Below are 24,912 nucleotides of genomic sequence, written 5' to 3' on the forward strand. Positions count from 1 at the left end.
ATCACCATTTAAACTTTAAGTTCCAGTATCTTCGTTAATTCTTTATTTAGGGAACGAAGTGCTGGGATGGTTTTAAAGTACATTTAAGACGGGCTCATGAGAATGCGTGAGTCGAATATGAGGGTACTTAAAAACCTTTTACAATCACGACCAGCGCATACCACGCATTTTTTTATTTACACGCGAGCCTGGCATTTCATTACAAGTGTTCCTATTCGCTACTGGTTCTGGAAACTATGAGGCTAAATATATCAGTAAGTCAATAACGTGAGTGAAAATAACAAATGTGCGCCCAGCGCATAGTCTGACTACCGCCGCAAAGTTTGTTGTTACGGATTATGACACGTCTGGTTGACTCATCAGTGGATATCTAGCCGTACATTGGCCTAAATGAGCGAGGTGGAAAATATGCAACGCGACGACGCGCCGCGCATGCAAACCAGTGATAGCACTGGTGTATACAAATTAATTTTCGACGGCGAATACGATAAATATGTTAAAGAAAATACGTGACTCGAGTCACCAAGCTCAAGTCCGAGTCATCGTGGTCGAGCGTGAGTCCATTATCCAGTGTGATTGGAGTCGAGTCCGAGTCGAGTCTGAGTCCTGGACTTGAGTCATACAACACTGGTCGTTTCAAACGTCCATGCCTATATCCAGCAAGAAATGAGACCAAGGAGTACCCCCCAACATGTCCAATCGCTAAACACGCTATAGACTATTATTACGTAACACACCCCCTAGCGTCTTAAAGTGAAACAATGACCAATACAAAGCAGGGGGGTCCTCTCCGTCTCATATCTTGCTTCATATGTCCATGCCAATGCAGAGAGCAGTGTGCTAACCATTGTACAAAAGCACTAATCCACAACAAAATGTTTTCTGGAATTTGAGAGGGCCATGCATGGGAATGTCCGGAGAAACGTCCCTGAATAGATGTTCTCCTGTGATGTCACAATCGTCTGGACCGCAATGTGTTGTGATGGTAATGGTGGATAGTGTTGCGATGGTAATCTACTTAGGCCTTTGGTCTATTGACTAGTCAAGCATGCTGCGTTCACACGTGCGCTTGTACGCGGTTGAAGCTGCCCGTAGGAATACAATCACCGTGGCCAAAGCGGTCCTCACGTGGTGGTATTGTTTACATTTAGCGCATCCAGTCACGCGGGTGAAAAAGGTTAACGTCGTGAAGGGCTCCATTAAGTCTTGTGGGGGATTAATGGAAAAGAGGAAGGAAATACGGTTTTCCTTTCGAAAATTACTACAGAAAGATTTTACCAGCAAGGCAATTTAGAATTGCTACCTAAAACTGAACGCAAGATTACTGAGCAGCAGAAACAGTTAAACACGAAGTGCCTTGTCTTTAATATAATTCATCTGAACGCACCACGCAAATCCATTAGTTTTCACAAAACTGACATAATTATTGGACAACAGCAATAACCGGCGAGCTCATCAAGACCTACATCGGGGAAAACATTTTCAGCGCAAATAATTGACGTCGAGAAAACTGTGGCTTTTGTACTAAAATTTATCGGTCTTGAATCTCTTTATTGAAATTGGTCTTTTAAAGATACGGCTATAAGTTTCACCTATGTAGTGGATCTGAGTTAGTGGAAGTATTATTACTGAGGCAAATAACCACTACATACAGTTTCCCATTGTACCAATTGCTTATATTTGGCACACTGGAAAAAATTCTGTTATGCTCAGTCTTTAGTGTAATGGAATGTAATCTACTTGTTCCAGGAAAAGGACACGACTTAAGAGGTCGATAATCGTTGGAGGAAGCCTAAGGATTCTGAAACGGGAGAAATACCCGAACAACATCTGTCATCGATGCTTAATTCAACACCAGAAATCCAGCTCGAAGCCAAGCCAAGTCGAAGAAGATTGATCGATACACCGGGATTCAAAATGAGTTTGCTTGCTGGCCAAGCAGTAAAAAAAAAACGTTCTCGCTTGGCTTTGCCTTGCTTCGCGTTGCAAGTTTACAGAAGGCAGGAAATACCGCGTTGAAATAAATCTCCTGAAAACACGTTGATTAATGGTGCTTTCCAAACTATCCCGGAACAAATATGTCTCAGGTAAGTTGACAAGGCAGTCTTTTAATTCCGACAATTCTCTCCTTTGTATGCTATGACAATTTACACAAAGACTTCGGAGGAGGATAAATACCTAAATTTACACAATTTCCTATTTTACACAAATGAATAAATTAATGTCACTTCAGCCAGATACTTTTTGAATTTGGTGCGATTTCATGTGTCACGATTGTGGAAGAATCATTGCCGAGGTGGTAGCCTACGGCTGTTTTAGAGTGAAGGCGCAATGCAGTTTTATTGTACACAATTTCTCTGCATCTTTGTACTCTTCTTCGTTGAATGAAAAGTCTTTTACACGCCTTATTTAGTTCGATGTACTGAAAAGTGCATGTTTATAAATAACTAAAATTATAGTAAAAAGATAATCGATGACTCGCGGTGTCGTATCAGTTGCCTGATGAAGGCTAGCAGCACTAGCAGCCGAAACGTCGCTACCAGCAACACGACACCGCGAGTCATCGATTATCTTTTTACTATATTTGTCATCCACTGCGGTGATTATGTTTATCTCTTCTATTAACTAAAATTATCCATGGAACTGAGGGCACTATTGCTGTGACATCATCTAGGGAAGACATGGTTCAATGCACTCATTAACATAAAAGCCAAAAAGGCGTTAAAATACCCTTTAAAATAATGAAACAGAAGTTAAAAGTTAGGTTAACTGAGGCAAAAAGGTGCATTTTAGAGGTTTGTAATCAAAAATCTATTGCTGCCACCCTTTACTATTCGAACTGTGACTAGTCCAAAAATGACTTTCAAATTTTACGGGTAACAGAAAACGTGTATTTAGAATTTCAGAGGATGGAGGGACTGCCATTCTCAAGTGATTCAAGCTGTAACTGGCACCCTCATAGGTTTTGATGGACGAACAACATCATAAGATCGATAGTATAAGTTTGAATTTGCCAAAAGCCATCCCCTATTAAATGGCTCTGCTAAAGAGGCTGTGCAGGTTTAAAATCTAGTTGCTAGAGTTTCAGGATCTTAATACAATGTTATACAATCAGACAAAAATAGGAGAGTTATTAAAAATGACAAAAAAGGTAAGAAAAAGAGACACGTAAACTTGTCACTAGGTAATTATATAAAAGGCCTATAGCTAAACTTTTTGGGAAGATTTTACAGTCAACGTTGCCATTAAACACCCCCTTGAAGTGTTCCAAACAGCTGAAGCACGTGGACGGTCATTTGCTTCGCCAAAGTTCATTCGTGACCGGCGGCATATTAATTAAGTAAGCCTTAGCAGCTCCCTTCCTCCCTCCCTGGTGAGTGCCAGACTCAGTAGGCCTACAATCTTCAATGAAAAGACAACCTAAAATGACATTTTACACTCAAGACAGCATTTTTGGGTGGCAGCAGAAAAACCGTATTAGATCATTATTAGTCACGACCATTACCACCTTGAGTTTGACCCGAGCGGTCATTTTCAAGGTCAGTATGTGCTTTCTTGGATTTTGTGAAGGAGTTGGCCAATTTCATGTACGTGTTTTATGCAAAAGTATCTTTACAATAATTTGTGAATGAATACGTCGCAGCTCAGATCGGAGTAGACGGCAAATAAATATATTTCTCCTCCACCTATTTTATTTAAATGAAGGAGTCCCTGGCACGGGGTCATTTATTTAACGAATAATTCAGTGATTTCATTATTAAATCTTAACACTGAATTCTGTTGTAGAAAACCTTAGTACATCCGAAAACGGTGCTTCAGTTAAAGTAGTACAGCCGGTATATTGTACCTTTTAGCGGAGAAAACTGCCATTTTGAACCCCTTTTTAGCTGCTTCGGCCACACTGCCGAAGCTATTGTTTTCGTTTTCTGGTTCGCGATGGTGAAGTATAGGACACTTTTCAACAGAAAGGAACTGTTACCGTACTGAGAAAATTTCATAACGATCAGACATTGCCTAATATGTTGAATTAAAATTCGCAAATTGTGGTGAAGTCATCATGACGTTAAGATTTTCCAACAAATGGATATCAAATAGACCTGCTGTTTAGAAAAGGCTCTGATTCCGTAGCAGATTCCTGTAGTTTAAATACTGAAACTCACATGGGGGTGCCATCAAGAAATTTCTTTCCAAAAAAATGCAGCGTGTATCGAGGGGTCCAATCATCTTTACTTTGTCCGTTTCCAAAATGAATAAACAAAGGAATATTGGGGCGTAGACCATGCGAGGCTCGCCCATTCGCTGTTGTACCGTTTCAAGCCCTCAATGACCAGCTTCTGGCCCTGACAACGGAGCAGTCCTGGGCATCTGCTGAACAACTCTCCATGTCTTCAAGCTCGTGTTTCCTGTGGATCTGTAACGCCCATTCCGTTCCACTGGCATATTTTGACACCTTAACATGTGCTTAAAAGCCACTTTGAAATCTGGGTGCGAGGTGGCGTAGATGATAGGGTTCACGGAGCTGTTACAAAACAAAACAACGGCTCCCCAAGGGGCTAGACGGTAACTCCAGACTGCAGAGGAAATGATAGACACGAAGTAGGGGCTCAGGCAGAAGACGAACGCCAAGACGATGTAGAGCAGGTTCTTGGTGACGTCAAGTTGCCTCTTCCACAGCTTCTTCCTCATGGCGCGGCTAGATACTCCGCCGCTGACCTTATCCGAGATAGACGGGGCATCTGCTCGGGCCATCTTCTGCGACGTTTTCCGGACATAGCAGAAGATTGAAGTGTAGCTGACCACAATGGCAAACAACTGAATCGGGTAGTTGATTGCCGTGACAAATGTGCTGTAGTAACTTGAATACGGATTTGATCTGACCCAGGTACAAGATTTGTACAGCTTTTCGTAGCCAAGTTCACCGACGTCGGTGACGACTGGTATCAAGGCGCAACAGAGCGGAACAGCCCAGGCGAAGATCACCATCAGGGCGAGCTTACGGGAGGTGCAGATGCGATGTGTGGTGAAGCGAGACTTGGTGATACCCACCCAGCGGTTGATGGCGATCAGGGCCAGGTTGTTGATGCTACATCCGATTGTGGTCACAACAACGAAGGCAGAGGCCGTGCACAGCCAGGGAGCCCTTGGTATGGGCCATTCATCCCCACCGAGGATCGCCACGGCTTGCCAGGGTGTGAAGAGACAAGTTGTGACGTCTGCCACAGCAAGGTTGACCACAAAGACGTTGGTGGCTGTCTGGAGTTTCTTAGATAAGGCGACTGCAATGATAACGAAGCAGTTACCGATCGAACCCAAGATGGCTCCGCTGATGAGCACAGCAGCTATAATGTGCACCTCGTAATGATATTTGTACACCACAATATCTGCATCAAAATCAGTCGCATTGTGACTGTCCAAACTCTGTTGCTCAGGGCTTGAAGACATACTTTGAGCTTAGGCGATCTCAGATGATTTTAACAGCAGAGAAGTTCTAGAGCAGTGGCGATGTGGGTTTCGCGCATTAGTCGTTCGAAACCAGCACTTTAAATGTCTTCTTTTCGGAATAAATTGTGGATTTCTCCCTGACTGAAATAAACAAACATGTGCAGTGCGATTTATCTTTTCAGCTTCTTCACTGTCTCCTGTTCAGCGATATTTTCCCGATATGAATTGCTAGCAGCTAGAAAATGAATTAACGGCTGGTACACTTTAAATCCGCGAACGGAGCGAGTTACTGCCCGATGAAACAGCCTGTAACTAACTCGAGTTTGTTGATGAAAGACGTCTGTCCCTGAAAATCATCCTCAGCGTGCCCTCGGCAGCTACCTCGGCGAGTCATTTGTTGGGTAAGCGCGCTCTGTCGTCAGCGATTACCAGGGATACGCGGCCCGTAAATAGGTCTTGTAATTGCAAGCTTTACTCAGATCCCGACGGTCTTGCTGAAATTGACCAATGATCCAAAACTAATGAGGTCTGGTTCTCTGATTGCGCATGCGCATGGTTATTACGAAAAAGTGGGAAGGCAGCCTTATAAAAACAAATACGACAATTTACCCCGCTGCTGAATGAACTTGCCACGAGAACCTTTCCTCGTTAATTTTGGACGTCATTCATTGGAGTGCGACGGCGACCGGCAACGGCACTCGCGGGCGTAGGTCCATTTTCAAAGCAGTTAACAGTACAATGTTGAAACGAAACCAAGCACCGCAAATAGGTCAAACCAGTCAACGGCGGGCATTTTGTATTGACACTGCGCTTCTCCATTCTATTTTTTTCGCCTCCTTGTCAGTCCTCGTCAAACTGTTAGGGAAACATTCAGAAAATGAGTGGTTTTCATGTACTACAGCGTTTTTCCTGTCTCATATCATCTTCCCAAAGCTACGCACACTGATTTACGTGGTTATTCCACAATACTTAATAACTTAGCCCTCATCGACAGTATAGTTTTGTTTCAGTTTCCATCACATCAAATAACATTACACGATTTCTCACTTTAGCGTGTCGTCTTGTCTGTGACTGAATTCCCGACTCCAATACTGCAATTAACAAATGAAACTGTCTCACGCGGACCCAGCTAAATTTACACGACCTTGTAAACAATGCGCCTGAGAAGACTGATGTTTATCAATTAGCAACTGTGATTTAGGTCAGTGAAACTTACAAGACGTTACAATACACTCTAAAATGTTATCCATTTCTCGTTCAAATTTACGGATACTTTTCATTTCTCAATAAACAAATAGATCTAGTCATTACAGAATACACTGTGTTCATTAATATGCGAGTTACCATGGCCACCGTTAATAAAACTAGATTACGAAGGGGCTTGCTAAATGGCACTTGTCACTATTTATTACTGAAATCGATTGCCCACTAGGATCCTCACCTCCACGAAATTAACTTTGAAAGTGGCAAACATACGGGACCTCAAGATATGATAAATGTCCTGTGGCTACATGGTAAAATCAACAGGCCAAATTCAGGTGGAGGACAGGCCAAATTCAGTCACTAGCGACCTTAAGTCTACCGCTGGTCGACTTACAGGTGCCCTGGATATTATTGTTTGCGGGGGTTTATACTAAGATAAATCGACAGTGTGGTTGGTTGAACTTGGCCGTAAACGCCGGCGCTGTGGAAGATAGGGTATCCTCGATTGCTGCTGACATATTTCTATCGCGGGTCCAAATACCTGGGTATCACGTAAGATCACGGTGTCGCTGCCTTGTCTCTTTTTTACGCGGAATTCTGTACATTGCGTTTGAAAAAGGTTTCACAATCGCCTCAACCCGTGGCTGTTTGCCCATATCTGGAACCTGAAAAGACTACATGAGATTGTGCCCACCACCGTTAGGCCTACCAAACGAAACATTAAAGAGAAATTCTCGTTTGGAACTGGGCCGAAATATATTATGGGTATTACCTGATTACGTTTAAGTGAGCTTTTCTGCTTAAGTAACTCCAACATGACAAACTTTGGCAGTAAAGATACAAATCTGTCAAAACTGATGTTAATCTGAACCCCCCCCCAAAAAAAGGGGGAAAAGAAAAAGAAAGAAAGAATGAAAGGAAAAAAATACCCTTTGGGATTAGGACCAAGAACACTCTCAGTGTTTTTCTTCACAACACCACCCAAGAACACTGCTTTTTTCTTTCTTTTGTTCCCACGGTCCCACATAATGACACTGAATCGGTTAATACGCAGTTCTGGTGTCAATACCATGATATATTTCGGCCCCGTTCCGATGAGGGTCATTTCTCTGTAAAAGCCTGAATCCCGTTGAGGCACGTATTGCACTGATAATATCTTTAACTCCGTAGATCACAACCGATTGGCCACTGTCCAGTAGCTCTGAACAATTTAGGTGTGCAGCTGGAAGGAATTGGTCAGCGATTTTCAAAAACCTTGGACACAGAGCATACGCAGTGGGACAATCGTGTCATATGTGGCAGCGAACTACACGCCGCTCTAAGTTCCTACGAGGTCTTGGGCAGGGCGCCCTCGGTTAGCACAATAATCTGTTTTTACATGCAGTTTGCCAGGCCGAGCTTGCAAAAGAACGCAGAGTGAGATTTCTCATTGTTAAGCGCACGTGCGCCCCCTTCAAGCTTCTGTTTTCCAGGTCAAGATGGGTAGATATCTAATATATTGTGTGCCAGCATGATTACCCAAGTAAACGGCGAAGATGGTCTGGCTCGATCAGAAACACATTGCTCTTGAAGCTGATGCAATTCCCAATGCAGATCACAGACATCAAGTAGTAGCTGTCTTCTGCCAATACATCGGCCAATTAAAATGAGATAAGCCTAACATGGTATCTCGACGCGAAAAGTGCCTACTTTTCCAACAGTCTTCGCATACAGACGAATCCGGTGACCATGGTGACGCTTTCATTCGTCGTTTATAACGGTCCATGCCAATGGACATTGTGCTAACCATTCTACATAAAAGAGGAAGGTAATACGTGTTTCTTTTCGAAAAGGCTTAGAAGGTTTGTTTCTAACCATATGTTGGCTTAACCAAATATCAGTTATCTCAACAGTAAAAATACGGGAGGAATTTTTCCTGGTGGGTCGGTCTTTTTGTCGCACATTCCTTAATAAACAACTAACAATTTATATTTGGACTCTTAGAGCTAAACGTTCACGACAAAAGTAAATATCAATATGCCACACTGCTGATTACTATCAAACCATTGACCGTCGACTCCAATACTGATAGACTTTAGACTTGCAAGTGGAACCAACAGAGCTACTGTTTGAGGCCGAAGGACTAAAAGTATGCATTTAATTTCCGTGGGGCATTACGCAGGGCGCGACATAAGCTGCTGTATATTAAAGCAAGCCAATCATAGTTGAAATACTTTGTCCCCGGGATGTGAGTTCCGTGGAACTACATACCAAGGGTAACGGTAATAAGAAAAGATCCAAAGGCCAGGAAAATTATAAGAAGTTGTCGCATTTTTCGTTTTTTCGTTGCTCTGCAGATCTCTCTCCCTCACAGTTCAAGTTTTGGCCTACCAGTATCTGGATACCATGGTTGACTGGCAGTGCACAAACCAAAGAGTAACTTACAAGGTGTCCAAATGTTTCAAGCAGCTAGGGAAATATCAAATGAATACGTACATGCACGGCTATTAAAATAAGATCCGAACACACGCCGCTCTCTGAAAGTAATCGCACAATAGTACATTTAAGGCAAAGTCTGACACTAATCAAAGGTGGCCAATACAAATAGTAGGCAATACGAGAGTAGTGTTCTTGCAAATATTAATAAGTTCAAAATGGTATAACAATGTCTTTTTAATGGGCCTATACGCACTGACGACGCCACTCTTTATTTTCTTACGAGATAAAGATGCAGACGACAGATTTGAAATCAAGCTCAGCAGTAAAAAAAAAGCGTACATACAAAGCTTGATGTTACCAATACACACGCTACTGTAAACGTATCAAATGAAACGGGCCTTCGCAGAACTGCTGCTGAATCTGGCAATAAGCTACTGTAAAAGACAGCATAATAAACTGCATCCAATTATATGAACAAGAATGAATCCCACAGCGTTATTCCCTTGCATTGGTATTAGGTGGTTGGCCTTTAATGGCTAACTTTTTATGAATTGTCGGCCTTCTCGATATTGTTCTGCGTGCATTAATTTGATGCGTTGTAGCTTTTAATACTATTACGAAGAATTTGAAGTGGACGACGAACCCTTGAGAATTCCAATGAAATGTAACAACAATCGAGATAAAGCCATGCATTGGTTATTATCTTATTACAGCGGTGAGGTAAAATGATGAGACAATGCAGAGATAACAGTATATGTACGTGAAAGAGCAAAAAGTCACTTGAACTCGAGAGGAAGACAACTGTCTCTGACACTGCTGCGCTACTCTCTAAATCGGAAAGGTTGAAATTAGGGACAAGACGTTTTAGAGTGAAAATCACTCTGAATTTAGACCGACAAAGGCTGAAAATAGCCCCTTCCAGTGGAAGCTCGAGTGAAATTTCCATCTTCTGGAGTGAAGAAATTTCAGTCCAATTCGCCTGGTCCTTAATTTCAATCGGAGGGATTGAATTTTCACTCGAATAGAGTGAATTTTCACTCTTTGGAATTTAGAGAGTAGTTTCAAAATCTTTTGGTGTTTTGTGTGGTCGAATTTCTCGTCATGAATTTCAATCCATTTTTCCCTTTGAATCTTTTTTTCTCGGTATTTTAAACCAATCTGATAGTGGCGTTCAGTTGCTTCATTTTTTTTTATACATTTCTACTTTCCGTCAGCTTGATAATGCAAGGCCCAGTGTCAACGCGTGTCCGTGTCCGATTGCACCCAACTAAAAATGGCACACAAGACCTCATCAACGTGTCAAATAGAAATAATTGGTGAGCGTCACACGTAATTGAAAATGCGATACGCGCCAGCACCTTTTAAACGACACATGACGTTTGATGTTCTTTACCTCTCTGTTTTCAGTGTTAAAAACTAAGATCCAGTTCGGTCCTTTAGTAGTGCACTCCTGATGTAGGCTGGTGATGTGCCATGTATGAATATACTTAATGAAATATTACATACTATAATAGCTTACTCAAAGCAAGCCGCTTGGCAAAATATCTCAGATTTTCTTTGTCAATGTTTGGTTTGGTACCTCAAATCCCAAAGCCTATCGATTTCAAGGTACCTTAAAAACACTATCGACCGACTTTGTCAACCTCGCTCAAAATGTGGGGACAATACTCGTTGATGAGGCCATACTCTATAATTCAAAAAATTATTGGATGATTTTCTGTACTTTGGGGAGAGGAACGGAATTCCCTTGAAGGAAAATTGAAGAGGAAATCTGATTTATCACCAGCTGTATAGTGCATTTAAGGATTGACACTATTGATTATCACTTTTGCTCGCCTCTCCATCGTTACATCAGGGACAGTTTGGGAGGTCCAACGTTGTTATTCAAATTATACTCGCCACCATACGTAACATTGTTACCTGCACAATGCTTCTCTTTTGTGTGCAGCGTCGAGAAAGAAAAAAATCGGAGCAAGACAAAATTATGACAGATTCCCGTGTAAAGTCTCATTACTCTTTCGCATTGCCTGGTTACTCTTTGGTATGACCTCTCTGCTTCCCAAATATACTGCAACAAATTCCTGGTTATGTTTATAACTATAATGAAAGTATTGGAAAAATTGTGTTTATTCAAATTCGTGAAAAATTAAATCTGCACGACGTAAAAGGTTTTTGTTTTTGTTTTTTGTTTTTGCAAATTAAGTGCGTTCTGTATACTCCGCACAGGGTGAGCATTTTCTGAGAAGATGTTCTTCGAGGTTTTTTCCTATCCTTTTCCGATCCTTCTGTTTCTGTACAGAATAGGTACCTTCCCAAATCGTATCGATTGGCACGTGTTTCAAGCTAGCAGCCGTTTTCGGAAACAAATAACTGGCACAGCAGCAGCACTGGCGGGGAATTTTGCCAGCTCTTTTGCTCTTATAACGCGGAGAAAGGTCACGTGAAGTCGTTTGCTGTATGCTCATTGTTCCTGCTCTGTGGCAACCCAAAGTGCATGCGCAGAGCAATGTTTAATATCCCGGGCATCTGTTAAGCGACGGTTACCACACAGCCATATCCAGAGGTGCCTTTTTTTACTGCTGTCTGCGTCACAACAAGCTCGGGGAATGTTTGCGCGCATATTGCGTTTACTCAACACAGAGCATTTGCTGAGTCAGAGATCATCTTCGATAACAGGTTTTCCTCATAAGTTGCACGAAGACCTGCATCGACGTGTCAAAACGGCGAGGTGTTGGTAGCTCCTTGTCGTCAAAGTCCCTCCTCATGATTTAAATTGTTACTAAATAACCTTCCCAATGTTCGGGGCTTCATACAAATAAGCATACAGACGTATGGCAGCCCAAACGTTTAAATCAGTGGTAATGAGTCCTCAAGCGACAACAAGCAACGAGCGACACAACAAGACAACACAGCCGAGCAGAAAGCCGTTCGTGGCCCCGACACTTCTCGAAAGGGTCACTGAAGTAACCATCGGAAACGCTACCCGTTTGAATTTGGAAATCTGATCATTTATCGATAAGTACCGAACTAACAGATGCAAGGAAGTACCCGTTTTCTCGAGAACAATCGATTAGTTTCTACAGTTAATACCTTTTCGGGTGCTTTTCCAACCGTTCTTGGAATTGGACAGTTTTGACAGTTTTTCGTGCGAAAATCCGAGCACAATCTTGTATCGGCCACCAATACCAAGAGAACACAGATAAACAATGGAAAGTTCGACCAATTCCCCATTTGTGTCAGGTGAGAAAAACTCGTCAGACTCTTATGAAATCAACTCCGAGGATGGAATTATAGTGTTTCGATATTTCTTTGAGAGACAGATCATATCGGCCATGCTTGTCACTGCTACAGTGGTAGGAAGCCTCGGGAACTGCTTTGTCCTTGCGGCTGTTGCCCTATCCAGAAAACTTCGGACAACTACCAACGTCTTTGTGGTCAACCTAGCAGCCGCTGATATGCTGACTTGCCTTTTTCTACCCTGGCAGGTGGTGGCGATCCTGGGCAGCGACGGCTGGCCGATACCGGCCGCCCAATGGGTGTGTGCCATGGCAGGGTTTGTCATCGTAGTCACCTACGGCTGCAGCATCAACAGCTTGGCCCTGATCGCCATCAACCGCTGGGTGGGTATCACCAAGTCTCGTTTCACCATCCGCCGTATCTACACCGCTCGTAAGCTCGCCCTGATGGTTATCTTCTCGTGGGCTGTACCGCTCTGTTGCGCCTTGACACCAGTCCTCACTGACGTCGGTGAACTTGGTTACGAAAAGCTGTACAAATCTTGTACCTGGGTCAGATCAAATCTGTATTCAAGCTACTACAACATATTAGTCATGGCAGTCAACTACCCGTTTCAGATGATGGCCATTGTGTTCAGCTACATTTCAATCTTCTGCTATGTCCAGAAGACGTCGCAGAAGATGGCCCGAGCAGATGCCCCGTCCGTCTCGGGTAAAGTCAGCGGGGGAGTAGCCAGCCGCGCCATGAGGAAGAAGCTGTGGAAGAGGCAACTTGACGTCACCAAGAACCTCCTCTACATCGTCCTGGCCTTCGTCCTCTGTCTCACGCCCTACTTCACAGCAATCGTAGTCACAACAGATTGGACCTACCGCCTCCTTCCCTGGGCCGGGGCCTTTCTGTTCTGCAACAGCTGTGTCAACCCCATCATTTACGCAACTTCGCACCCGGACTTCAAAGAGGCGTTTCGGTACATGATAAGGTGTAAAATCCCCAAGGGTAGCTCAAGCCAGCAGTACACTAGCCGCACCCCCGTCAGCTCGCATGTTGATCACGGGTACGCAGCAGAAAACAGTCAAAGACCGTGAACGCCAATCTTGGCGTGGACGACATAATCTAAACTAAATTGTGTGGAAATACCACAAGATATGATGATAAATAACAACAGATATACGTGAGGGATCAGCACTGATCGATCAAACTACATCATTAGTCTCCGGCCTACGTTCATACTGAACTGGAGGTTTTTTCCGCCCATGGGCTAGGCAGGTACTCTCAATTAAAGCACCATAATTTTCTACCTTTGCATTTTGGAAGATTTGCAACAAGAAGTACAAAATAATAGCGTGATATGCCAAATATCTGGTTGAAGTTCAGCTGCATGTTTGAACGCAGTCGTCTAGTTTGCAGTGTAGAAGAATTATCAAATAAACTTTCGAAAGAACTGTGAGAAACATCTTTTCGAAAAAGTTTCAAACTAAGCAGAATCCTTTCAAGGGCATAATGACAAATCAAACAGAGACAAGCAAGGAATAAACCACGCATGGATTGATGAATTAGCTTCTCAGTGATGACACCAAAGGAGGAAAAAGAAGCATTTTTCAACAGGAACTGCCTTTAATGGCCCTGCTGAGTTAATGCTGAGGAAGTCAAATTGCATTTTCTCCAAAGAAATGTACCCTCAATGGGTCGCGTCGTTATTAGGTTGTCAGAATGAAACGTCCAATTGGAAGGCCACTCAATCAAAGTCTAATTATCAAAAATACTGAAGAGGTTTGACAATCAGTCCCACAGTCCGCTGCCAAATTGAATGATATTGCACTGTATGACATTAGCAGAGATTTACACAGAACGATTTCATACTCAGTATTAACTACCATTACATATTTCATGTGAACCGTCCGTCCATGCGTAGGTACAGAAATTAAAAAGTCGGTTCTCTCAAGATAATCCGTCATACAACAGGACGTATTCATTTACGTCTCTCCGGGAACGCTGTTAAACAAAATAGTTGCATGTTGTTGAGTACTGGAATGTTATTCGTAGGACTGTTTATAAGCTTCGTATATACCGTATTTTCTGATTTAGAATAAAGTTTGGTAAATTTGCCAAACTGTAACGATTTTGCAGTTCTTAAACTTTGCAGTTGCCTTGGCGTTTTCAGGTTAATACCAGGACAAATTAACTATTGGTTGGCAACAGCATAGTTAATGTCTCTGTTGCAAAGGTGGCAAGCATAAGATTACGGTTTCATTGCCTTGTGTCTTGTTTTCAAATGGGATTCTGTGCAGGGCTGTTGAAAAAACGTCAGTGTACTTAGTATGTAGCTGCGTTCGTCTACATAATGGACTGAAATTCTCGAGCACGTAATGAAATGATAATATTTTGATTTCCAAGATCGAGACAGATTGGCCAATGTGCGGTAGCTTTGCATACATTTTATGTGCAACTGGAACTATCTGGTCTGGAATTTATAAAAAAAACTTGGACAAAGAACATGCGCAGTTAGACAACCACGTCAAATGCACCGACGAACTACGCGTAGCGCTAGATTCTGTTCTCGTGGTCAAGATAGGTTGATATCAAAGATACTGCGTGCCAGTTTGATTACCCATGTGAACAGCAAGGACAGTCTGGATCGATCGAAATCACGACAACGGGGCTGTGGAGGAAACAAAGCATGATATTTTTCACCAACGTGACCTAAGTTTCACCACGTACGTGTCTATTTCTCGCCGAAACCAGACACAAACTCGCATGTAATTTCAACCTGGCGTTACCCATGTACTATGCATGCATTCCTTTGATTATAATCTGAAGATTCTTTTTAGAGGGTCCACTTTCCCTTTTTTTCCCATTCTTTACCGTCTAAACTCATGACACGCTGATGATGATGGTTTGGGAGTACCAAGGGATGCCTCACTGCACACTCGAGTCCTAAAATATTAAGAGGGCACAGGTTTTCAAAATTGGGAAATCTAAGTTGTGACTCTCCCTGTTTTTGTTTCGTGGGTGCTTCTGTTTTTTTTTTCTTTTCTTTATTTTGGTCTTGATTCGATTTGTTCAGTGTGTAAATGGGACAAAGAATAGGGACATGGCAACCAGAGTTGAGGTTAACTGACCATTTTGCAAAAGAATAAGGACATATTACAAAAAATGGTCACAAGATATCTGGCAATTTTTGTGAATCTCCCGGTTGTCCAGCAGAATAAACCACGCCTGAAGAACCAAATTTGCATGATAACACTAAAAGCAATCCGTTTCGTGCTTGACTTTGAATTATCAACATTTGACAGGAATGACTTGATTCAGCAATGACTTCGTGCAGCAAACTTGACTGCTGTCGACTGGACTCGGAGAAGCAACTATGTGATGCCTGTATAGGTTTGATGGAGAGTTCAACATGGCGGGCACACAGTCCTGGGGACAGTATAGTCGAGGACCCTCTCTCTCTGTCTCCACGCATTTCAATCACCCCAATCCAAATGTAACAACTTTCTCGCCCCTGTGCAGCGGATCTCTTCATCGGGTCAATGGAATTCTGAGTGACGATAGAGCGGGATGCCGGAGAAAATTCATTTGCAACAACCTCGAGTTGAGAATCGTCTCAGGACCTGGATCTTCTGACGTTAAAAGCCGTGAGATGTGTTTCAGTGTAAGTGACCTTTTAGACCGAGGAAGCCAGAATATTTAGGCCTAGGTTGTACCACTTTTATTTTTTCCACAATTATGTTTCAACTTTCAATGTGCCTTATCCGTAAAACGATATCCGTTTTGAAGTTGGAATACGGATCACAAGCATTAAAAAATATTTGTCTCTTCCAAAACTTCGGCCCAGATCTAACAGAGTTTCTCGACGGGAAAGGTATCTACATTTCCAACAGTCTCTTACTGCTCCTGCAGACTAATCCGGTGACCATGGTAACGGTATCGATGGTCGCTTGCAAATGTCCATGCCGATAGAAGACAAACCACTGTTCAGAGCAACTGTTCCAGGCAACACTTGTGTTTTCTGTCATATTAAGACGGCCATGGAGAATGCGCCGTGAAACGTAAATGAATAGTGTACGGACGTCGTGGAGGGCTCCGCTACGTCTTTTAAGGGAAATGTAATGGAAAAGACGCAGGCAACTTGTTTTTCCTTTCGAAAAGACTTTAATTAAGAAGGACGTTATCAACATGATGTTGGCTCAACCAAACATCAGGAACATCTAAAGTAAAAGTACATGAAGAATTTCTCCGACAGGGACAGCCTTTTCGTCGCACACCCTTTTATCAACGACTAACACTATCAATTGAGGCCCTTTGGGCTAATGTGTGTAATAACGGGGAATACCTGCACAGGAAGAGAGCAAAATGATTGTGGGAAACAAGCAACTAAAACGTATACCTCATTATGCGTATAGACACGGCTGGAAATACGAACATCAACGATGCTATCCGACTGAGGATGGGAAGAGTTCGGAATATTTCGGCTATTCACGGACACGGGAATTCCTCTGGTTTTGATCACGTAGAAACCGGGTGATACCAGACCCTTGATTCGACGAAAATACTCGGAATCATTGGGTATGGCACCTAGACTACTACTGTATGAGGCTAAACATAAAGACTAATGGTATACAGTTAATTTCCCCAAGACCTTAAATAGGGGGCCACATAAACTGATGGACAGTAAGCCAAATTCAATCATAATACTGGGTGTGAATTCCGTCGAACTACGAAGGAAGGAAAGGCAAGGCAATTAATGAGTCGCTAGTTAACTAGTCACATTTTTCCGGAGCTCTGTCGAGCTCTCATTTCCTATGGTTTGGTGTCGTAAAATTTCTCAGGGTAGTTCAGCTGCAGTAAATTAGAAGCACCATCTCGATCTCACAGGTTAAAAACGGCAACGGCAAAAGACCATTCAAAAACTTTGAATTCCAGCTGCGGCATGAGTGACAAGACCTCAGCCAAATTGTGTAGAAGTACCGTAAGTTCTGACCATACCGTACTTTTAGACAACAGATCTGCATTGACAAACGCCATCTAAACTTTGGAGTGAACTGTGTGAAATTTATTTCTGAAAACGTTTCAATCTAAGCAGAACCCTTCTCCAGAGCAAATGATAAACAGAGATAAAAAAGGAATCAAACTAGAATGGGTGGAAAAAATAGTTTGTCAGTGATATAAACAGGAAGAAAAGATGCAAACTCCCAAATTTGTTTGTAAAGGTCCTGCTGAGTTAATGCCTAGGGACTCTAACGGCATTTGCGCGAAAGAAACTGACCCCCAACGTTACAGTTGTTGAAAGAAACGCCCAATCAGAAGGCAACTCAAAGTCACCCATCGCGGTTAAGATACCGTGTGCCAGCATCTTTACCCACGAAACAAAAAGGACAGTCTAGATCAAAATCAAGACAGCGTAGCCGTTAAAGGCAACAGAGCACAATATTCTTTGCGTATAGGGGAAACACAAATTCCACATACTTTTTTGTTTTTGTGCCGAAATAAGACGCAAAACCGCATATCAACTGGCAAGCAGGGCTGGGATTTGAATTTTTTCTCCACATAATAAGGACATTTTGGAAACGTGGTGACAAGATATCCGAAAATGTTTATGAACGAGGACAGGAGAGGTGTTCCCGATGCGGTCATGCGTTACACTTTTATGGACACAGAAATCGACTTAATGAAAATAACGCTGTGCGCGTTGCGTTCGGCGGTCAAAGTCGCCCCGGGAGCGCATTTGACGGTTGTGCAACGCTTGCTGCAAGCGTTGAAGCGCATATGGAAAGGCGTCTGAATGCCTCTTACTTGTGACAGATATTCATCGATTTGAAGTGTGGTACCTTGACTCACACAGGCTAACAATTTCAGGGCGCTTTAAAAGTAGTACCGACAGACTTTGCTAACCTTACTCCAAAACTTGGGGGAACAAACTCATTTATGAGGCCATCTCCATAATATAAACAGTTATTTGATTTTTTTTTAACTTCATAGGTCGGGGGATGAACGGAATTCCCTTGATGGAGATTACAGAGGAAATCTAATTCATCACCGGTTGCAGTGCTTTGGGGAATTGAAACTATTGATTATCACTTTCGCTCGCCTCTTCACCGTTATTGCCGGTTCACACTTCGCGCGAAACCGAACACAAAATCAAATTTGTGACGTCAAATAAATCATTCTCCTTGCGAGGTTCATACTTCGTGCGGAAGCAAACACGAACGCGAATTTGTGAGGGCAGATTAATATTCATAAAAGTTGAACACATTTCGACTCGAGCGATATTTTGCTGCCACTTTTTTGGCGTCAAATTTGCTTCGCTTTTCGCATTCGTCTGTGTTGAGAAGTATTGGGGAAAAAATGCATTCAAATTTGTGACCCAAAACTTTAAATACAACGCACAGCTATTAAGTGCATGCTGGCACAAATGACTCTTTTCACGAATTGATGAAAATGTTCTGCGTGGTTTCAGTGGCCTTTTCCTATCCCTCCTTATAAGTTTCTTTCCCAGTCTGTTGGCATTTGTTTCCAGCTAGCAGCCGCGAAGGCTGCAAGAGACTATTGCCTCTGAATTTTATAGTCATTTTTTCGTTGTATGCAATTATTGTTCCCGTTTTGTGGCGACCCGAAGCGCATGCAGGGAGCTGTGTTCAATACCCTGGGCACCTATAAATCCAGGCATTTCAACCAGCGGTTTATCCCAAGGTTACCTGTTAATGCTGATTGCGTCTCTTCAACAAGCTCGTTGGGGATAAAAGTTCGCGCCTGTTGACAGTGCTTTTGCTGAGTGGTAGATTATCTTCGAAAACGGAAGGTTTTCCTCATACATTGCACGAAGATCTGCATCAATATCGGTGAAAACTGAGAGGATGTCTCTCGCTCTTAGTTAGCGAAGCCCGTCCTAATGATTGCAATTAACCCTAACCCTCCTCAATCCTCCAACAGGTGAAGGATTCAGGAGGGTTAGGGTTAAGCAACATGTATTGATGGGCCAACAAGTGTTGAGGGCTTCATGTAGCAAAACACACAGACGAATGACAGCCAGTAAAAATTCACGGTGGTAAAGAGTCTTCAAAGGACAAGCGACGAGAAAACTATACAGAGACACACTGAAAACCGTTCGTGAGCCTCTTGAAAGTCCCTGTCACTTGAGTTATGCCACCAACGGAAGGAAAACCCATTTGAATTTCAGAGGCCTGGTCATTTGTAAATCAAATATCAAGTAACAGGTGAAAGGGAGTGACGGTGTGTGTCTCGGGTATCGCTACCAATCAAGCACAATGGAAACTTGACAAACGATATGGACTCTTAGGATGGAATTATCGTGTACCAATATTTCTTTGTGAGGCAGATCATATCGGCCATGTTTATTGTCGCAGACGTCGCAGAAGATTGCCTGAGCAGATGACCCGTCTATCTCGGATAAAGTCGGCGGCTAACTCCAGCCAGCAGTACATTAGAAGCACTACCGCCAGCTCACAGGTTGACCCCGACGACGCACAAGAGAACAGTAACAGACTTTAAATGCCAGCCACGGCATGGGCGACACTTACAGGCGAAAAGGCCGACTTTAAGTAAAAGTGATCTTAAAAAAAAAAGTGATATAACTATATAATATTAATTATTGGTGGTCGATCTACGGACAGCAGCAGTATCCAGCGCACATATACAGAAGTTGGTTGTACGGCCGGGCAGCAGGGAACAGTCAAAGACAGTGAATACAAGTCACGGCATGAGCGACACAATCTTAAGCCCAATTGGGTGAAAATACCGTAAGTTGTAATGATGAGAAAAAATACTAATTTTTGCCGACGATAACGGTCTGCAGTATACGAAAATACTGAACTGATTTTTCTCTATAAACGGACCAGGCAGGTGCTCTCACTTGAAACATCATAATGTCACAATCATAAAGCTTCTCAGGCTTGGAATAAATAAATCGTTGACGACAAGAAATTGGTTGAAAAGTAAAACGTTCTAAATAAACACAACGGACCAAATGCTACGGACATTCCTAGATAAAAGAAAGAGAGAACAGAGAGGGTGACATGCTGAATACCTGGCTGAAGTGCAAGTATTCTGCAAGGTGAATAAAGTCTTTAACTTAACCGAACTAGACAGAACTGTGTTAATTGTCTTTTCGAAAAAGTCTCAATCGCTACATATGCTTTCTTACGAGCAATATGACAAACAAAGACAAGGAAGGAATGGATAGATGGAATAGCTTCTCAGTCATAATGAAAAAGGAGAAAGAAGCGTTATCTAGGAAAAATTGCCTTTAATGGCCTCGCTTAGTTGATCCCGAGGGAATCTAACGGCATTTATTCCATACAAAAAGACTCTTGAATGAATTGTCCAAACGGAAGGCCACTCAATTAAAGGCTACCCATAATATCAATTACATTGAAAAAGTTCGACAATCAGCCCTATCATGGTTAGCAGGATCAGGACCAAAATGAATTGGAACAGGGCCAGAATGACCCGGGAGAATGTAACCTTTGACCTGCAAAAGGTCAATAGTCCCAGGAAATGTCTTAAATGTTTGATACTGAACTGTGTGCCACTATCCGCGATTTCGACCGACCAACTGCATATTTCATGCAACTAGCGTTTATACTTAGGTATTGAAATCAGTCAGTCTCACAATGAAACGCATTTTAGTTAATTCTCACAGAAAACTCTCCTGTACATAATAGCTGAATGTTTTTGAGTACTGAAATTGTCATTTATGGAACTGTTAACGAGTTCCGTAAGTACAAGATTTTTCTGATTTAGAATTTTAAGTGCTTGTTAACGTTGACTATTTATCCCCAACATGCAGGTCTTAAATATTGTAATCCCAATGTATAGGCCCTATTGTGTCAATTTTGGTTTAAACCAGTATGAATCGAGAAGTGATTGGCATTGGCCCTAAATGCTGGCGCTGTGGCAGATAGCACCATTAATGTCTTTTCAGCACGACTTTTTATCGCCCGTTCAAATACGAGCGTGCCATGTAAGATTACGTTTCATTTCCTTGTGTTGTTTTTACGTCGGATTCTGTGCAGATCTTTTGAAACTAAGCGTCAGAGAACCTAACATATGGCTGTGTTGGTCCATATTTGGACTGGAATCCATGAGTATGTATTCGATCAAGATTATGACACTGACTCAATCAATATTTTCCAGTGACCCTGCATAATTTATATATTATGTGTGCTGGTGGAACTAATTTGTAAAAAAATATTATTATATATTTTTCATACACAAAACAAGCGCAGTCGGACAACCGCTTCAAATGAGCAAACGAATTACACACAGCTCTCAGCGAGGTCTTTGGAAGGGCGCCCTCGGTTGTCTATAGTACATGCAGTGCATCACTTGTTATCCACACCGAGGTAGTAAGGGTGTAATGTCCAAATTCAAGGAAAATTCTCCACCAGGCCAAGGCTCTTCATCGGTTAACCTAATAAAATTTGAAAATTCAATGAAATCTGAAGGACCAAACAAAACATTTGTATGGTTTGAGAGGCCTCGGATACTCCAAGAGCCTGCCATGGGGCTCCAAACTCAGTGATTTTACACAGTTTTCAATGGACCTTCAAATAGTTCAGTGCATCCGTAAACGTACACAGAGGGTGGGGTTTCTCGTTGTAAAGTGCTCCCCCATCAAGTTTCTTGACGGCCAGGATAATCTACAGGCTGTTTTTGTGGTCAAGATAGGTCGATATCTGACATACTGCGTACCAGTTTGATTACCCAAGTAAACGGCAAGGGCGGTCTGGGTCGATTGAAATTACGACAGTGGGGTTGTGGAGGCAAAAGGGCATGATACCGTTCCCTGACATGACTTACAAACTCATATGTAAATTCAGCCTGACATGTTCAATGTACGTATCCCCTTGATTGTAATTTGAAGATTCTTTTAGGGGGTTCCAATGTTTTTTGAAAGCAGGGATTTTTCCACATTGACATTAAAATCCTAGCAAGTTGATGCAAATCGTTAGCGCGTTTCAAGGGATGCCTCACTACACACTCTGGTCCAAAACTTTAGGCGGGAAAAGGGAAGGGGTTGAATAATGTTTTCAATATTGGGGAATCCTAGATTTTACTTTTTGTGTTTTGTTTTCTTTTGTTTCTGATGCTTTGTTGTTGTTTTTTCTTGTTTCGATTTGGTCTCTGTCTAAATCGAGACAAAGAATAGGGGTGTAGCGAGTAGAATTGGATTTAACTGATATTTTCACCAAAAATTAAGGATTTTTGCAAGGATGGTCACGACGTTAATATTGGGGCATGCTCCAGAACAAGGAGCGAGGAAGTATTGGATGACTAATCTCTTAGTTTCCCGACTAAACCTCGCCCGAAAAAGCAAATTTATACACCAAATGCAAGTTTGGCATGGTGAACGTTGAGCCGTCAATGTTTGATATGAATCTAGCAGAGAGCAGTTACTTGATTCATACTGCCAACTTTACATCCGTCGATTGGACTTGGAGGAGCAACAGTGTGACGCATGAAGGTTTGACCGAGAAATGTGACGAGCAGACAGGCCTCGGAGCCTGGTGACGGTTTAGTCAAGGACACTTCCTGGCTGCAAGCATCTCAATCACCTCATTCCAGTCTTGCAATAGCCTTTTACCAAATACAAACAACTTATCTCCCCCGTGCAGCGGACCGCGGATCGCAGATCAGCGGATAATAAAGCGGGATGCCGGAAAAAGTCTATTTGCAACAACCTCGACTTGTGAATTGTCCCAGAACCTTGATCTTCGGATATTACTCCTCGGAAGGAGCCTTCAGATGTGCTTCCTTGAGGGAGACAGCATCTTTACGTCGTATGATGTTATTTTTTTAAATAATACTATTTAAATATATTTAAATAATGTTATTTAAATTCTTACAGAAAAAATATATTAAAGGCTTTTATCGACTTTTGTCAAAGGGACTGCCCAGCATGCCTCATCCGGTCCACCTACAGTGGTCGGTTGTCTTGACTACAGAGAGTATCTCCGGTGCACGCTCATATTGAAATGATTTTTATTTCTGCACATGGACTAGGCGTTAAGGTTGATAGAATGAAAAGCACAACCGGAAGGCCACACAATAAAGGGTAATTAAAACATTTACGTTGAAAGGCGCGACAATCAGCCCCAAAATCTGCTGTCAACTTGAACGGTTGAATTACGAGCCTTTATCAGAGATTAAGACGGACCAATTTCCTAATATTTTGTTTTATTTTTTTCATATTTTTTTGTGAAAGTTGGTCGTTTGAAAATTATCTGTCACTATAATGGGACGTATTCAGTTAAGTCTCACAGTGAACACTGCTGTACCAATAGCTGAATGTTGCTCGGTATTAAAATACTTATTTAGAGAACTGTAAATAAGATCAAAATGAAAGTTTCTATTTAAAAACAAATATTTCTTAAATTTACCGATTTGTCACTAACTTGCAATCTTTAACCAATGGAATCCCCTTGTATAATGAGCGTCGTATTTAGGTTTTTACCAGGATAATTCGACCAGTGGTTGGCAAATGGTTGCTAACTGAACTTGGCCGTAAATACAGGCGCTGTGGAAGATAGCACAGTTAGGTCTCCAAGGATTGTTTTTATTGCGCTTTCATATGCCAGGGTGCCACGAGAGATTACGGTTTCATTGCCTCGCCCTATTTACGTAGGATTCTGAGCAGAGCCACGGAAAAAAAGCGTCACAGTACTCAACCTGTGGTAGTGATGGTCCATATTTGGACTGAAATTCTCGAGCATGTATTACAGTGATAATGTTTTGATTTCCAAGATCACGACCGACTAGCCACTGCGCAATGGCTCTGCACAAATTATGTTTGCAGATGGAACTAATTGGTCGATAATTTCTAAAACGCTGGACACAGAATATGCGCAGTCGGACAACCACGTGAAATGCGCAAACGAACTACACGCAGCTCAAGGTTCTTACCAAGTCCCTACCAGTAGCTCTGACGAGGTCGTTGGCAGGGCTCCACCGGTTGGAAGAATAATGCTTCTGATTTGCTTCCCTTGCCGTCCACACCGAGCTGCCAAATGCGCGCAGTGAGGTCTCCCATCGTAAAGTGCGACCGTGCCCAGTTTTCTCGGCAATCGGGGTATTTACAGTCTGTTTCTGTAGTCACAATAGGTCGCTACCACAGAAACTGTGAGCCAGCTTGATTACCCAAGTAAACGGGAAGGACAGTCTGGAGCGATTGAAATAATGGCATTGGGGCTGCGGAGGCACAAGGCGTGACATACAAGTTTCACGTACGTTTCTGTTTTCGCGCCATAACTAGACACAAACTGGCATGTTATTTCAACCCGATATAACCCATGCACAGTGCACGTATCCCCTTGATTGTCATCTGCAAAATTCTTATTTTGTGGGATCCATTTCCCCCCTTCTTTTGTAAGCGGGGATTTTTCCACAGTGACGCATTATTTTACCGTCTGGACTCCTAACAGCTAATGCCGATTGTTAGGGCGTATCAAGAGATGTTTTACTGCACACTCGGGTCCTAAATATTTTGGAGGGAAAAGGGAGCGATGTTGAAGAACGTTTTTAATACTGGGGAAGCTGTGGATTGACTTTGATATTTTTTGTTTGCTTTTGTTTCTGTTGCTGTTTTTGTTTTGG

The 24,912-nt window shown here is 42.4% G+C and overlaps 3 protein-coding genes and 1 long non-coding RNA gene across 11 annotated transcripts in view; 2 read left to right on the forward strand and 2 right to left on the reverse strand.

Annotated features, from left to right (window-relative positions):
* Nucleotides 1–24,912, reverse strand: part of golga4 (golgin A4) — a 153,445-nt gene that overhangs the window by 75,856 nt on the left and 52,677 nt on the right. The window lies entirely within an intron of this gene.
* LOC147796271 (uncharacterized) lies at nt 1,474–23,851 on the forward strand. Of its 2 annotated transcripts, XR_015428212.1 has the most exons (3): nt 1,474–2,087; nt 15,811–15,952; nt 22,935–23,851. It is a non-coding gene; the product is annotated as an uncharacterized LOC147796271 (long non-coding RNA). The 2 variants fall into 2 exon arrangements; XR_015428211.1 differs by lacking the exon at nt 1,474–2,087 and having other exon boundaries at nt 15,061–15,952.
* On the reverse strand, nt 2,081–5,842 carry LOC110982606 (melatonin receptor type 1B-B-like). The gene has a single exon (XM_022241152.2). It carries the CDS (start codon nt 5,440–5,442, stop codon nt 4,321–4,323), a length of 1,122 nt encoding a protein of 373 aa, XP_022096844.1. The 5' UTR covers nt 5,443–5,842; the 3' UTR covers nt 2,081–4,320.
* On the forward strand, nt 12,063–14,362 carry LOC110982559 (melatonin receptor type 1B-B-like). The gene has a single exon (XM_022241050.2). The coding sequence runs from the start codon at nt 12,270–12,272 to the stop codon at nt 13,383–13,385; it is 1,116 nt and encodes a 371-aa protein (XP_022096742.2). The 5' UTR covers nt 12,063–12,269; the 3' UTR covers nt 13,386–14,362.

The sequence above is a fragment of the Acanthaster planci genome, linkage group LG17 (assembly GCF_054643075.1).
Source record: "Acanthaster planci isolate LZ-2023a linkage group LG17, COTS_SCS, whole genome shotgun sequence".
In the NCBI taxonomy this organism is placed as follows: domain Eukaryota; kingdom Metazoa; phylum Echinodermata; class Asteroidea; order Valvatida; family Acanthasteridae; genus Acanthaster; species Acanthaster planci.